The 15,551-nt window shown below is 41.7% G+C and overlaps 1 protein-coding gene across 11 annotated transcripts in view; it reads left to right on the top strand.

Annotated features, from left to right (window-relative positions):
- Window positions 1-15,551, top strand: part of LOC136571653 (rap1 GTPase-activating protein 1-like) — a 44,637-nt gene that overhangs the window by 11,972 nt on the left and 17,114 nt on the right. For all 11 annotated transcript variants that reach the window (XM_066572215.1, XM_066572214.1, XM_066572217.1 and 8 more), the window contains exons 4-14: window positions 2,207-2,254; window positions 3,373-3,411; window positions 3,536-3,727; window positions 8,757-8,860; window positions 10,342-10,420; window positions 10,710-10,763; window positions 10,854-10,937; window positions 11,316-11,416; window positions 12,040-12,169; window positions 12,425-12,580; window positions 15,404-15,475. In XM_066572215.1, the coding sequence (XP_066428312.1) occupies window positions 2,207-2,254; window positions 3,373-3,411; window positions 3,536-3,727; window positions 8,757-8,860; window positions 10,342-10,420; window positions 10,710-10,763; window positions 10,854-10,937; window positions 11,316-11,416; window positions 12,040-12,169; window positions 12,425-12,580; window positions 15,404-15,475 (1,059 nt within the window). The remainder of the gene's footprint in view (window positions 1-2,206; window positions 2,255-3,372; window positions 3,412-3,535; window positions 3,728-8,756; window positions 8,861-10,341; window positions 10,421-10,709; window positions 10,764-10,853; window positions 10,938-11,315; window positions 11,417-12,039; window positions 12,170-12,424; window positions 12,581-15,403; window positions 15,476-15,551) is intronic.

Consider the following 15,551-nt stretch of genomic DNA (forward strand, 5'->3'; position numbering starts at 1 on the left):
CCTCCTTTGAAACTGGAAAATTCTTGCAGTTCTCAGATCTGCCAAAAATGCCAAGGAAGGAGAGAGAAATATTAGAAGATTGCAGTTTCCCAATCTCCATTTCTATCCCAGTACTTCCCCCAGTCTCTTGCGGAAGTCTGTGGCTGTTTTGTATCTGTGTGTCCATCGTGCCTCAGCCCTGTTTTGACAGTACCGGACTTTCTGGTAGTGACAGAACTTTCTGTCTCTTTTTCAAATCCCTGTTTCAGAACCTGGTCTTCCTTGTGAACCTCAGCTCAGTAGGTTGACAACTGAAATTCGAGACCACATCAACAAAGCACTTTTTAGCACTTACATTCCGTGAACTCAACTTTTTCACCTTTACAACTTCCCTAAATGCAAAATGGTTACTAAGTACTTCTGCAAAATATAAAGGTCGCTTGTCAACCTGTGTTCCATCTTAATTTCACAACTCACCATATCCTGGTAATTGGTTATTCATTTTGTCAATGCTGTGTACTGACATCACAATTCAAAACAAATTCTAAAGGTTTCCCATGAAGAATGTTTCCCAGCTGGTATTTGTTTAGTCTCCATTGTTGAAAGTACAAAAGGAAAACAATGTTTTTGGGGAGGGTATGTAACTGTCTTTAAACTCAGCTTTTGTAGTTTAATCTTGTGTCACCCTGTAGACAACATGTGAAGCTTCTTTCTCCTAGTAGAGCTAAGGAAAATAATTTGGTTTTTTGTTACCTGCTCATCGTTCCTCGCTCACTTTACTGTGTTTCTATATTTAACCAATTAAAATTTGTTGTTACTGCTACTTTTTGTGATTGAACTCAACTTCAGACTTCTGAAGAATAATCTCATGCATCTATTACTAGTCTCCCTTACCCTGGAGTGTGGCCATACTGTTTTACTTCTGATGTTTCTAAGAGTATTTTAAAGGTGTTAAGCATTTGTTGTGTACTCAAGGTCTGGCTCCTCATGAGTTCATGAACGTTTAAGTTTTTTTATGGCTCCTTCTTAGGTTCTTTTAATAAACTTTCTCATTTTCCTAAAACCTTGTTTTTATGTGAAGTAGATGTGTTGGGTTTTTTCTTTCCTTTTTTTTCCCCTTTTGTTGCTCCTGCAAAGAGCATCCTGATTATTATGAATCCTCAGTAGTAAGGTTGCTGTTGCTCAGTGTTAGTGGTACTATGCTAGCAGTTTTTGCACCCTGTACAGCTGGAGCATTGCCCAAAACTTTTGTTCCTGAGCCTCCTAAGTCTCCACTGTAGAGCTCCTCTGAGATTTACCTATTTCTACCAGAATCTAGTTGACAAGCTAGTTCCACTGTAGAATATGTGCACAGGCATGGCTGTTATAAATCAAATCCTGCTTATTTTCACAACAAAGTCAAGAGCTGCTTATCCTGTCTGGAATCCCTGATTAGCCACGCCAGTAACTGATGGTATATAAAAATGTAGTCTCAGCAACATGTTCCAGTATGAGAGTTACAAGATTTAGGTGACAGTAGTTGAATGCTCACCTGCATTTTAAATTCTGGTCCTCACCTTCCTATCTGATGATGCAAATTCTGCTTCTTACTCTTCTGTCTGTGATGCCCACTTGGACTATGGCCTGTTGACCCTCATATCTTCTGGTCTGGGCCTCTGCTCAGTCTGTGTTGGGACTCTCCTCACTGAAATTGTCCTATTCCTCTGTGCTTCTGCTGCGGAGGTGTGGTGGAAATGAGCTACTTTGCCGTGGTGAGGAGGCAGAGGATGGAATAACCTTAAGGAGGAGATTCAAGTCTGGATGCCAGCTCCTGATTCAGGAGGAAACTAGGCAGCCAGTAGCCTTTTGCTCTGTTCTTTCAACCCACCTCATAGTCATTCCATTTTTTCTTTTTGTTGCTTAGGATAGGAAGGAAGGTAGCTAGAACAGATTAGAGAATCAAGTAAGAGAATCAGTCTGGGAGGTTGTTTTTAATATCTGCCAGTTGTCTGCTTTTTAAGAGATGTAAGCTTGGGGATAGCATTTCAGTTTTAATGCCATATTAGGGGGCTGGACAAGTTCTAGCTTCACTTTTCCTTTTTATTCCAATCTTCCAAAGTTGCCTAAAATAGCAGATTTTATAGAGAGATAAAATATGCATATTGAGGATATGGAAAAGGACACAGAGGGTAAGTGAAGCAGACATGCTGAAATACAGGATTCACTGTCTGTGACTTTATGTTTCCAGGGGAGTCGTCTGGATGAACAAAGATGTTCCCTTCCAGCTCCTCTCAAGGTCAGGCCGACTTGTTGTTGCCTCCTAAATTGCTGAGAATGGCCGATAATTACTGACCTGGCTTGCAGTGTACTTTCATACTGGAATGAACAGGGAGTCTGCAAACATCCCAAAAACACATGCTTGCCTTTTTTATTTTCTTTTTTTTTTTCTAGTTGCTCCACAAGAGAATGAAACTATGTAGCTGAAATAGAACTCACTTTTCCCTTTTTCTAATTTAAGTGGCTCCAATAAGAGTTTATTGTTATTAAAAGTGTTAGTTTTGACTAAGTAATTTCTTAAATTTATTCAATTTAAGAGCTGTAATAATATTTATGAAACTACATAGTATTTATTTCCGTAATCTGCGTGATGACTCAGAGATGCTACTAGAAAGTTGATCTGTTTTGCCAATATTAAGGCAGTAAGAGCAGATTCCTATCTTTAAATCGTCAAGCTGAGGATTAAACGCCACTTCTTCAGTCTCAGCTCAGGCCTATTAACCTTAAAATCAAACCTGACCGTGACTTTTGTCTTGGGATGACCTGTAAAATAGCCACATCGAGAATTGATACAGCTTTACTCTGACAGAGATAGTCAGTGCTCTTTGTGGCGATGGAGGGGGCATCCAACTGGCATAAATTGGCTCAGCTACTGCTTCTGTTCTCTGAGTCACACCTCAGCATTGCTCAGATGCATACCACAGAGCAGCCATGGAGATGACACAGCCTCAATCTGACTGTAAATTACAGCACTTTTTCTACCATTCCTACTGTCATCCCTGTCAGCAGAAGGACAGCAGCTCTCTAACACTGTATGGAAGGAAAGGAGAGAGGCTGCCACTCCTAACCACATCAAATTTGCCTATAGTTTGGCTACTTCCTCATTTTGCATGCCTGTATTCCCTGTAGTTTGGAGGAGGAGGGTGGGTAGAATCTGACTCCTAAGTTTATTGTTCACAGAGTTCTTTATTATAATGCCGAGACCTTGGAAATGGAGTCTAACCTTAAGTCCTGAAGTAAAACTCTAAGGATGACCTAGGGCAGAGTAGAAGCTGAGGGCACAGTTTGCACAGTCGTGAGAGCAAAACACCTTTAAAGAAGTCACATATTTTTGCTAATGGCCTGTTCTGATTTCAGACAGAAGAGGAGTATATTCCTTATCCCAGCATCCATGAGGTGAGTTAGTACTGCTCTCTCCTCTCTCTGTTTGTCCTTGGACTTCACTGGTTTTTCAGCTTATTAGCTTTCCGGTTTTCAGACCCATCAGCTTTAATGCTTTCTGTCCTTCTGAAAAATCCAGGTATTACAGAAAGGGTGGCCATATCCTCTCATTATCCTACCCCAGTTTGGGGGCTACTGGATTGAAGGGACCAGCCACAACCTCTCCAGCTTGAGTCCAACTCTGTCTGATGTACCCTTTTCCTGGAGTGGTAAAGTGAAACTCGAAAGTGACCCTACTGCCAAGCTGTACCGCAAACATTTTCTGGGAAAGGTAAGGGTGACCTTCAGAGCCTTCTTTGCCCACCCAGCCACAAGGCTGAAATGTTTCTCAGGCTTTTTTTGGTGGATTTAAAAATGTATGCACTGCTGCTGCATTTCAGTTCCTTATGATGCCTTGAACTGATGTAAATGAGGTACATACTAAGATACTGTCTGTAGTGTTTCCAATTGGTTGTGTCCCCATGTGAAATGTGCATCATCCTGTGCGTTAATAGAAAGATTTGCATGGGAAATGCTTTTATTTAGTTAAGAAGGTCTTTTGAGACTCCTATACAGATACCAGCCTTGGGATAGCAAGTGGACAAAAGTGTAATAGTATTGGAAGTGGAAATGGCATTATTTTTAGAGGGGACTTCAGCACTGACAGTGCAAGCTCCTGAGTAGGAAGCAGAACAGTCTGTTTCCCTCAGTGCATGGTCATTACAGAATGTATGTGATGAAATCACACCATGTGTTTTATAGTGGTTGATATAAGTGAGTTTGGTGCTGAATGTTCCATGACTTTAAAAATTTCAGTTTGACACAAAGGGAAACAGAGCAAGGCCTCATAAAGTGAATGTTTGCTGGCCAATCATTAAGGTCCATCTGGATGGGCCTGTTTAGGGAATTGGCTGATTACCAGACTGAATCTCAGGATGACATTAGCCATAAAGAACAAGTGTGAAAAACCCATGATGTTTTTTTGAGATTTGGTTCATGGCATCAGGAGATAAGAAAGCTTGACAAGTATGCTCACACTGCATCTTATTCAGTGATCTCCCTCAGTGACTGCTGAATAAGTTCAAAGCCAGGAATAGGTGGTGCTTTGCACAGTGCTGGGGACCTGTTCTGCAGTAGTTATTCTTGTCAGAGTGATCTTCTGTAGAGAATCTTGTTCCACAACAGTGGAAGATTATATATTAATATGATTTATAAATAATTAGGGAAAAAAGAAAGCCTTCCTGGAGGCTTCCCCTCAAGTATACAGATCTGCTGTGCAATCTGTTAATGGACATTTATCCTGTAACCTTCTGAAAGCTTTCAGTATGCCAACTGTAATTATTTTTCTGTCATGGTAAATATAGGGTTGTGCTTGAAGGCTTCCAGAGCCAGACAGGACAAGAGGCAAATTTGGATATGATTTTTTCAGTCCAATTGTAGGATTCACTGCTGACCTGATATTACAAAACAGTTGAGGTTGGAAGGGGCCCCTGGGGCTTATCTTGTCCAGACTCCTGCTCAAGTGAGGCCATATCATCATTGTTCCTTCCAAGTGAGATCCAGGACTTCCTCTGTTGTGGAGCTTTGCCTTTGCAAAGTGCCCGACTGCTAGTGCCTCTGTACTACAGAAAAACTCTCTCCTATATTCTTCCTTTTCTGGTGTCCAGTGTTTTATTCTTTGCCTTAACTGACACGAATGTGTGTCCATGTTCAGTTAGACATGCAAGTTTTTTCAGCAATCCAGTGTCAGAAAAGATCAAGGTGAACAGGAGTCTTGTGCCACTGAAAACTCTACCCATGGCTAGAAAACTTCCCCAATGGTTTAAAAACTTAGTTATGGAGAGAGCTCAGAGCTTTTCCACTAGAAGAGTATTTCTTCAGTGCACAGTTAGCAGTGATTTTGATGCTATGTTGGATCTTTTTCTTGTTGGTAACATGGGAAGGTTATTTCAACAATGTCAGGAAAGGTCTCTTTCATGCTTTGAATAACAGCAAACAGTTCTTAGCTGAAGAAGAGTCTGAAAGCATCACATGATGGGAGAGGCATAGCCAGTGGTTTAGGTAATATCCTTTAAGCAAGACAGGAGATCAAAGTATTGTGTGGTACTACAAACTTAATGTGCATGTCTGTGTTGTGGATGTGTGTATGTAGATTGCTCAAACTTGAACAATTCCGTGATACTTTTTACAGACTATATTACAGCAGACCCTATAAAACAATGACCAAAAACAGTGCTAGAACATTGAGGCCATAGCTCAGTTCCTTTTCCTTGCCTCATGATCTGTATTTTATATGACAATTACACAGTAAGATTTATTTACCATTTAGGATAAAGGCTGTAAAATCTTATGTCTTATACTGCGGGAATAATTTGATGTCTGTGTTGTTTTTCAAGGCTGTAATAAAGAGAAATAGCCTGAAGCCAGGAAGGATTTAATAAAGGTGTGCATTGTAACTGCCAGTCAAATAAACTTAGGGTCCAGTTTCTCAAGCACTTGAAGCTCTCGGTGCTGAGGGAGGAGCTTTCTTGCTATGCATTCATATGTAATCATGTATTTCTCCTTTATGCTGTCCTTTCTTTGTGCTGGTTAAAGTTGCTGCAGATGGCAGATGTCTTAGTAGCTTTATAACTTCTTAGGCAAACTGTCAGCATTCCTTGTGTTTTCTGTTAGTCTTTTCCCTTGGCCCATGGAAGATACTTAATTGTTTTTAGAGAGATCTATTTGAAATCCAGAACTACCTTTCAGACTATATTAAATGTTACAGAAACTGCTTCTGTGGCTGAACAAATTTGTACTTAATACATAGGTCATCTTAGCTCCAGGGTATCTTGTCATCCCTGACTTGCTATCTTCAGTATCAACTGCCAAGCCTTTTGATGGTTCATCTCTAACTTGAGGACAGCTAACAATAAAGGCTGCTGTCCACTGAAGGAATATGAGTCTGATGTATGTTGCCTATGTGTTTCTACAGAGAAAGAAAATCCTAAGGAGTAAATTATAGGTTTATTCATATATACGATTGCTCAGATCTCAGTTTAAACCTCAGATCCTGGTTCAGGATCAAGCTACATAGCCAGAGTGGCTTTTGCAAAAATTCAGTTGTTTTAAGATCTCCATTAATTCTAGTACCCATTCCCCTGTGAGGACTGCACCCATTTGTGCAGCTCTGCCTAGCTATGTCAGCTGCAGAACTGATGGCCCAGTCTCCAAAGCAATTGAGATCCCCCTGTATTAGACCTGCTGGGGTCTGACTTAGAAGTCTCATCAAAAGGCATCTTAATTCCTGGTCTTTGCAACTCAGTGTTACTTTTAGCCACTGCTAGCCTCAGGCTTTAGCTCCTCTTCCTTGCTTTGCCTTCTAGGTCTGATTTTTGTTGGCATCATGCCATCTTTTTCCTTAACAGGCTGTCTTGGCCATCTAGCCTGGCATTTGACTTCTTTGGTTTAAGGATTTTGATTCTAGACTTCAACTGACCATGGAACATGGTATTGATTTGGTCCTTGAATCTGTCTGTTCCTCAACTACTCTGTCTTTCTGCCCTTGGTCACAGTGACTTACTGCACCTGATTCTTGTTCACATCCCAAAAATCCATTAGTATCCTGAAACTGATGGTCAGGAGAAATTAACTGTCCTTTGTTGCTTCCTTTGATTTCAGCTTTTTTTTTCCCATGTACTGTCACTGACCAGTGTGGCAGATCACACTGGACTTCTGTGATTTGAACACTGCAGCTAGAGGCCATATTAATCTGTTTGCTTCTTGACTGCTCTTAGACCTTGCCTTTTTCAGACTGCCTTGTTTGATCAGCCATGGAACCTTTTGCCCAGTATCAGGGCAGTTCTGGGTGTTGGGTGTTTTTGGTCTCAAGGAGGAGGTGAGGACAATAACATCTTTAATACTTAAAAAAGTTAGATAGCTTCATTGCCACATTTTGTTTTAGGGTAGTGACTGTAGTTTTACTTATTCCTGCTTTTTGTTTCAAAGAGAGGATTGGTTTATGTCTGTTAACTTCAATTTGGCTGTGTCCACACAGATATCAGAGTATTTCACTAGATGTATCTTTATTTCTGACAGTGAGTCAGAACTATGACTTATACAAAAAAGTCATACAAACTATGGCTTTTGCTTTTAGATGGCAAAAGACAATCTTACCAGTATTTTGAGAGAGGTTTTAATCCATCAGAGCCAGAGCAGACTTCCTAGGCATACTCCTAGGCATGTATATATTCTATATATTCTAGGCAAAAGACTGAGGAAGGAACAGATTAGCAACCATTTTTTATCAAATTACACTTTGCTCCCACTGAGTTCTTCACTAATTTATTGTGCCTGGAGTATTCCTTTCATGGAACATATTCCAAGTCATGCAAGTTTTGACTGTACAACTGAATACAACTTGCTGTCCCACTTCAGTGTCATGCATGAGGATTCTTTTCCACTAGGATGATGGGAGTGATCAAGGCATTTCTGCATAATTTCACCTTAATGTTATTTTCATTATGATGGAGGTTTCCATTCACATCCTGTGTCAAAAGGCTTTAACCTCTTGAGGTTAGAGATTATATAGCAATATGTATGATACAGCAATATACAAAATATACATTGCTACACCTAGGCCACTGGAGTATGGCTGTATACCCAGGAGAAATGTATGGCCACAGCCACTTACAAATAGAGATTGTGAAAATGTTTGCAGTATCTTTCATTGTTTGACTGCATGACTGTTCCAGGCATGCTCCACTAAAGCTCAGGCAGTGTTAGTGGCACTGCTGAGACCAGTCTGCATCTGCAAAACCTCTTTACTTGCTGACTTTATCCTTCCTGACATGTGAGCACTCTTGGATTTCAGCCATTCACCATAATCCTGCCATTGCTCTTTAGATAGAGAATTTCCACAACCGCATCCAGTTGAAAGTCTGGAAGACACTGCTTAGTAAAGCAGAACCTGAATGGATGCAGGGAAAGTCCATGAAAGATACAATTTTATTTACAAGAAACTCAATTTCTTCAAAACTTGTTGCAGAATGTTCTAACACTATTCCTTCTCAGGAGCCCTTGTGATGTTGGACAGGTGAGGAGGAACTGAACTGACTGGATGCACTTTGACTGATATACTCATGCACTGATGATCAAGTGGGCTGGAAGACAACATACACACATCTGGAAGCATGCTACTCCTATTGAATTAAAAATATTTCCTATTGAATTAAAAATTAGCTAATCTTGAGTGACAGCTTGTGTGCAAAAAAAAAAAACAACTTGGAAAGCTTCTCTAGGAAGTGTGTTGGGGATAATGCATTTTGGTTTCCTGTTTGCAGGAGCACCAGAACTTTTACTCCAGTGACATGTCCTTGGGCTACCTAGTACTTTCTGTGAAGTATGAACAGATTGAGAAACAGGAAAATCTCCGCCTGTTGCTGAGGTAACGGTGCCTGTTATTGAAGTGTATGCTGCTGTGCTGTGTCTCTTGTCTTACCTTGTACTCCCTCTGCATAGATGCAGGTGTGAATTTCGTGTCTTTCTTCTGGAGAGAAAAGAAACTGAAAAAAAACCTTTGAGCCTTTTTTTCTTGCCTTCTGCTCTTGAGTTGCTCTCAACAGTTTCCTTGAAGAAGATGATGTGGTGCTTACAGGTGCATATTTGTAGTACCTGTGTGGAAAATACCTGCTCTTCCCTCAAATAGAAAGTTTTTCTGTTTATTCTGTCTGCTTAGAGACATGTGAGTACTCTCTAGGAGAATATGGATTCCTTAATGGAGGACAGCCTAGCCCAGGCTTTGTACTTCAAGAGATTAAGTACAAAGATTAAGGCTCCCTTGAAGGCGATCTAGAACATTCCCTAGATTCCCAGGGCAGTCTATGAAGCCATAACCCTTAGGGTTATGAAGAGAGACATTACCTAGAGAGAGCTGCTGGATGAGCTACAAGAAAAACAGAGAAGGATCTTGCATGGGTGAGAGGCCACTGCAGAGAAGCTTTTTACCACACTATGGGCTGGATGCCCTGTAGGCAATGCTGCTGGAGCCAGGTGATGTACAGTTGCCACTAACAAGGATTTGTCCAGGACTGAGGGGGAAAAATGATTGCATAGGAATCAGCTACAAGAAAATCACTGGAGGTTTTCTCCAGTGTCTGCAGAGAATGCTTCAGACTGCCAGCATAATCTAGGAATAAAGAGAGAGCCTGTTTGTGAGCCCTGTGCCTGGGAATGTTTATCTTCCTATGTGGAAGAGACCAGGGAAGAACAAAAGGGGAGTTATTCCTCTATTAAGATATTTTATTCTATGCAGTACTTTTTGCTCAATAGCTTGTTTATAATGCTTTTAAGAGGCTTTTGACAGCACAATATTTCTTCTTCCTTAGAAAGATATTTCTTCTTAAATACACATACAAAGAGGAATGTAGTTTTCCTCTGTCAGCTTTCTGGAACAATGCTACACTAGTTTCTACCTCCTTTACTTTGCATAGATCTGCTTTCCTAGGCTGTTTCTAACAGACTTTTTAACAATCTTCCAAGCCCTCTGAAATGGCTGATCATGGGAATCCCTTATTATTCTATGTCCATGAATTGAATTTTGACATTTAGATTTCTGTGAAAGAGAACCTGTGGGGGGGGGGGGGGGGGAAGCAGAATACTTCTTCAAGGCAGACTGGAGTGCAAAGGAGGAAAGACACCAAGGAATCCTGTTTTGTCTTCCTCTGGTCACCACAACAAGTGATGGGTAGTAAGAAGTGAATACCTCGCTTTTCCAGTGATTCTATGCACCACAGTTAACATTAAGCCTCTGGAATTAACTGGTTTAACAGTACTCTGAAGGAATGGCTACTCTTTCTTTAAAGATCCAGTGTTGCTTGTGTCTCCCTTCAGCCATCAGTCTCTAATGCCTTTTTTGTTCTATGTCAGGACTCGTACTGGCACCAAACATGATCTTATTCCCATTTCCTGTCTGAATGAGTTTCCCAATGCTGTTCAGATGGCAAAGGTGAGATTCATGCTTGCCTATTTTTCTTAAGGCCTCATTATTCAAGTCATTTGCACCTCTGTCCTTCCATTTCTCTCTTTTTCTACTATTCACCTGTAGAACTGTTATATAGTTCCCTTTTACCCTTCTATTTTGCCTTCTTTTTTTTCTCTTCTAATTTTACCTCAAAATTTTTGCCTGAAGAGGCTCCTGTCAGATAATTATATACAGTGCCTACACTATCATGCCTTCAACAAGCCAGGGCACATGATAATCACACTTCTGTTTCCCTGTCTCTCTCACTCAACAGCTACTGTGTGAGGATGTGAATGTTGAACGCTTTTTTCCTGTCCTCTATCCCAAGGTACAGTGTTCTGATATGCCTGTATATCACTTTTCCATCAAGGTCTGGCTAATGACATCCAGGTGACAATTTCTGTTTTCATTACCTCAGGCTTCGCAGCTTATTGTTGCATTTGATGAACACGTCATAAGCAATAACTTCAAATTTGGGGTCATCTACCAAAAACCTGGACAGGTAAGACCCATCGGATCCCACGGTACTTGGGGCAAAATGAAAAGAGTCAGTTTTCCTAGCTTAAAGGATGTAATAGCAAGGTCTACACTGTCCAGAAGCAATGGCATGGAGGCAGCAGTGTTTGTGCAGTGCTGTGGTTCCCTTGGTATGCCTGTTCCACCTGCAGTGTCTCTGGCAGTACAGGCTTTGTGAATCTCTGAATCCTAACTCTAACCCTCCTGGCAGCTTGGGGCTGAGGCACAGGACCCCAGCACTATGGGGGGCTCAGATCAGAAATGTATTCAAGCGGAGATGTTTGTTGATTGAACTGTCTATAGAAATGACTGCCTGTTCTTTGTACTCCTCATGCTTCTTACTACTTCTGCTTTCCTTCTGTAGACAACTGAAGAAGAAGTCTTCAGTAACACAGTAGAGAGTCAGGGTTTCCTGGAATTCCTGGATTTCCTTGGTGACAAGATTCAGCTGCAGGATTTCCGTGGGTGCGTACACAGGGAAGCGGAAAGCCGGATTAAGTTAGGGAACATCATGTGTTCAGGGTCTGTGATTCTGTTACAGCTCAGCTTCCAGAGAAGTGCTGTGTCTTCTGAATCCCAGTGCAGGCGAAGAAGCCCCAGATGCTTTTGTCAGCCATCATGTCTGGGAACTAGTTGGAGCTTAGGTCTCTGCTGGTATTTTTATTTAAAGGTCTCCTGATATCTCAATCTGACCCACAGCATCAGCAAAGAATAATTTTACTTGGCAGTGCAAATACAAGTTTGTTCCATAGTGGTATGGGGCAGTATTGTTTCAGGCTCTTTCTGTGAGGCATCCCATCCCTTCTGTAGTTCTAACATACAGAGTGTGTTTCTCAGAGGAATGCCAAAGAAGGTAGCTACTTTGAGGATCCCTGGTTTTTAACAAGCTGGTATGTTCACCAGCACAAACATGGTGCAGCTTCAGTCATCGCATTGGTTTGGGGAAGACTTGGTGCCTCACTATCATTGATTTCCTAAAAATCACCTTTGATAGTCCTGATGTAGTACTGTTACTGATACTGTCTGTCTTCTCTCTGCTCTCTCATTCCTGCACTGCCTGACCTGTGGCGTGGTGTGGATTTGCTCAGGTTCCGGGGAGGCTTGGATGTTACCAGAGGTCAAACAGGCACCGAGTCAGTCTATACAAATTTCCGGGGGAAGGAGATCATGTTTCACGTGTCCACAAAGCTGCCCTTCACAGAGGGAGATTCCCAGCAGGTATCAGAAGGAGGAGTAAGGATTACAACAGCATGGCTGGGAGAGGAGGGCTATTTGAGGAAGGACTGCATAGAGGGGAGAATGACTGACTGTATAGTGTTGGGAATTATGGCTGGAGTAATGGCAAAAGTAGTGATGAGGGGTTTGGTGAACAGATGGTTTTGAGATATTAGGCAGACTGGTGTTTGAGGTCCCATCATACTGTTCTGCTCTTTTTCACCTGCCTTCTCTCTTCATTATTTCTTTCCTCTCCAGCTTCAGCGGAAGCGTCACATTGGGAATGATATTGTAGCCATCATTTTCCAGGATGAAAGCACACCTTTTGTCCCTGATATGATTGCTTCTAATTTCCTTCATGCTTATGTGGTAGTTCAACTCACTCATAGCACCACTGGGGACACTCTCTACAAGGTAACCAGGATCAATAGATTAGCCTGTACCGATTTTGGTCCTTGATGTGTAAACAGGTTCTTCGGCCTTTGGGAGAGTTGCAGATTCAGCCAGATGTCATCCTGATTTCTTGAGTGTCTATACCTGAAAGCTGAGTTAAGTTGTATGCTTTTCTAAGTAGCTGATTAATTTCTGAAGCTTAAAGCTTTGGAATTGAAGCAGAGAGAATTCAGGTAAAAAATTTTGTTTACATCGCAGAGCACGAGCCACAGTTGATCAGACTTTGGGGGTTGTCTTGCTTACATTGCATAAATCAGGTAAAATTCATGTCTGCATTGCCTGTGCTGCACAGCACAGTTCTTGCAACTTGCACTGCCTGAGGCTGCAGGTCAGGTACAGCTGGTTAACCTGACTATGGAATCCAAGCCAGCTACACCTGCTTTTGGGGATTCCAGAGATGATGCCCATCTGGCAGGGATGTGTTACCTGTTAGGGCCTTCCAGCTGAAAGAAGCCCTGCTAGAGCCCAGATTAATTATCTGCGGCCTTTGGACACAGCTTGTTTCTCTCTCTGACGTGACTCTGTATGGATATCTGTATAACTTTATGTTCAACTTTCAGTTATGCCGAGAGAGCAGAAAATATAAAAAAAACCTTGGATTTGTGATGGATTTTCAATTGTAGAAACATTTTAATCCAAGTGCCATGTGTTGTATTATGTGGGGATCTTGATATGGTGATGATGAATCCTTATGCCTTGGAGGGCCATAGAACACCAAGAATATCAAAATTAGGACAGTATCCCCATCTTCTCTTCCATCAAGAGGGTGTTGGTAGTGGAGCTGCCACCTTCCCTTGTTCCCTGTGCTTTGGGCAGCAAGGCTTTCATTACAAACCAGCTGGGGTTCCAGTCCTCCTCTTGCTCTCTGTTTTTTAGGGCACAAAAATTCACTGGACTTTTTAATGACAAGGAAAGAGCTGGGAAAACTTGCTATTTGTTGTGTGTCTTCCTGCCATTGTTTTCATCTTTGCCTGTCTGCAGTACGTTTTTTTATTTGTTGTTGTTAGTGTAATAGGGCTGCTTCATTCCATAAAGAAGAAATCTTCCCAATAATCACCCTAGAGCCAATGCAGAGTTTTCTGTAAAGGCTTTTCTAAAGGAGCTTTAACTGATGCTGCCTTGAGAGCATTGTAGTACACAAAAGACTGCCATTTGAAAGATTTCTTTGCCATCCCTTGTTCCATTTACTTAAGCTTTAGTGCATCCTGTTAAATTGGAGTATTAATGGAATTTATTTCACAGAATCAATTTTTGCAATCAGAAAACTAAAAGTGCAAAGCAGGATTTTAACTGGTAGATATCTATTAGGAGAGAGATGGAGGCTTTGTAATTAGGGGAGGTGGCCTAAAATGTGAGAAGTCTTAATTAAATCCAGACCCCATTTCCTTCTTCCTCTCAATAAACTCACACCTCTCAGTGGCTCTGTGACATTTATTTGTTGTTTGGACTCAGTTGTGGTTGTTATGGCATTGTTCCCTCTTGTATGAAAGGACAAATAATGGTCTTGTTTCATCTCAAATATGACAAAAAACCCCTGTGAAATATTGTGAAGTACTCTATGTATTTGGTAAGATAGCTACGTATAATTATGGGTAGGTGCTGTGAAGAAACAAGTGACCATGTAAAAACTGGACTGCATTACAGTTACTTCTTTAGACATTGGTATGTCAGGTAGGAGCATGCTAAAAATAAAACAAATGAAATCTATCTCTTACTGGGAAAATGCATTTGCATGTTTACCACCTGTGACTCCCAGAGGCAGTGGCACTGAGATACTCCCCTCAGGGTGCAGTGTATCTCCACCAAGGATTCTCTGTAAAAAAAATAGGTCAGTACAACCACACTGACTATGGAATATTAATCCCAATATTTCTGAGTGGGATGTGCCTGGCCTCGTCTGGCCCTTGCTGCTGGACCAAAGGCTGCAGCTGTGGTGTTTCACCTCAGAGATACCTTTGGCCAGCTAGGTGCTGCAGCTGGGCACTCGCAACAAATCCAGGCATAGTAGAAACTCAGTTTACCTCTGGTGGAAAAGGTTCAGGCGATGGTGAAGAGAAACAGGAGAGGATTCTGCTGTAGAGTTTTAATCCAGAGTTTTATTCCAGGATGACAGACCTTTGAATCTTGTAACAGCTCCCAACAGAATCCAGACTGCATGGTCCTGTCTCCTTTTAAGCCCGGGGACAGGGGGAGGGGAGGGACAGGTGAGGCACCAACCAGGTGTGAGGAGGGGAAGGCTCAAGGGATAAAGACACTTGGACAGGCCAATGAGCCCAGACCTGAGGGGCATCTTTTGAACTTCTGCCAACCACACCACGACCCTGCTGGAATGTTAAGATCGATGGACAGGTCTCAGCAGGAGGGCAAAGGGGGAGGGGAAAGGAGAGGTTGGCACACCTGGGGGGTTGGGATAGGTGAAACAGGAAATGGCATCACACTGCAACAACTGACAAAGGTTCTTTAGTGGAGGTTAATCTTGCAGGCTGAATCGGAGCATTTTTTTGTTCCTAAATATACTGGTTATACTAGTTATTATTTAAAATATTTTTAAAATAGCAGTTCAGCTTTTTTTACTGCTCTTTACTTTGTGCACATCTAGCTGTCTGAGTTTCTGAGAGATAAATGAGCACATCCACTGAGTTCAGGAACAGAAGGATGCACAGGACGCTATATTACATTCCTTTTTTATAAGTAAATTACTTAGGAGGAATCAGATCTATCATAGTAGTTTGATGGCCTCACTTGTGTTCTGATACTCATTTTTTCCCCCTTATATTATTTCAGGTTTCAGTCACAGCCCGAGATGATGTCCCCTTCTTTGGACCGCCGCTGCCAAATCCAGCCATATTTAAAAAGGTTTGTTTCTCTGGTCCAGTGTTAGTTGGCAGGGAACACACACTTGTGTTCTGAGTTGATATTGTCAGTCTGGCTA

This window comes from Molothrus aeneus, chromosome 2 (genome assembly GCF_037042795.1).
Source record: "Molothrus aeneus isolate 106 chromosome 2, BPBGC_Maene_1.0, whole genome shotgun sequence".
NCBI lineage: Eukaryota > Metazoa > Chordata > Aves > Passeriformes > Icteridae > Molothrus > Molothrus aeneus.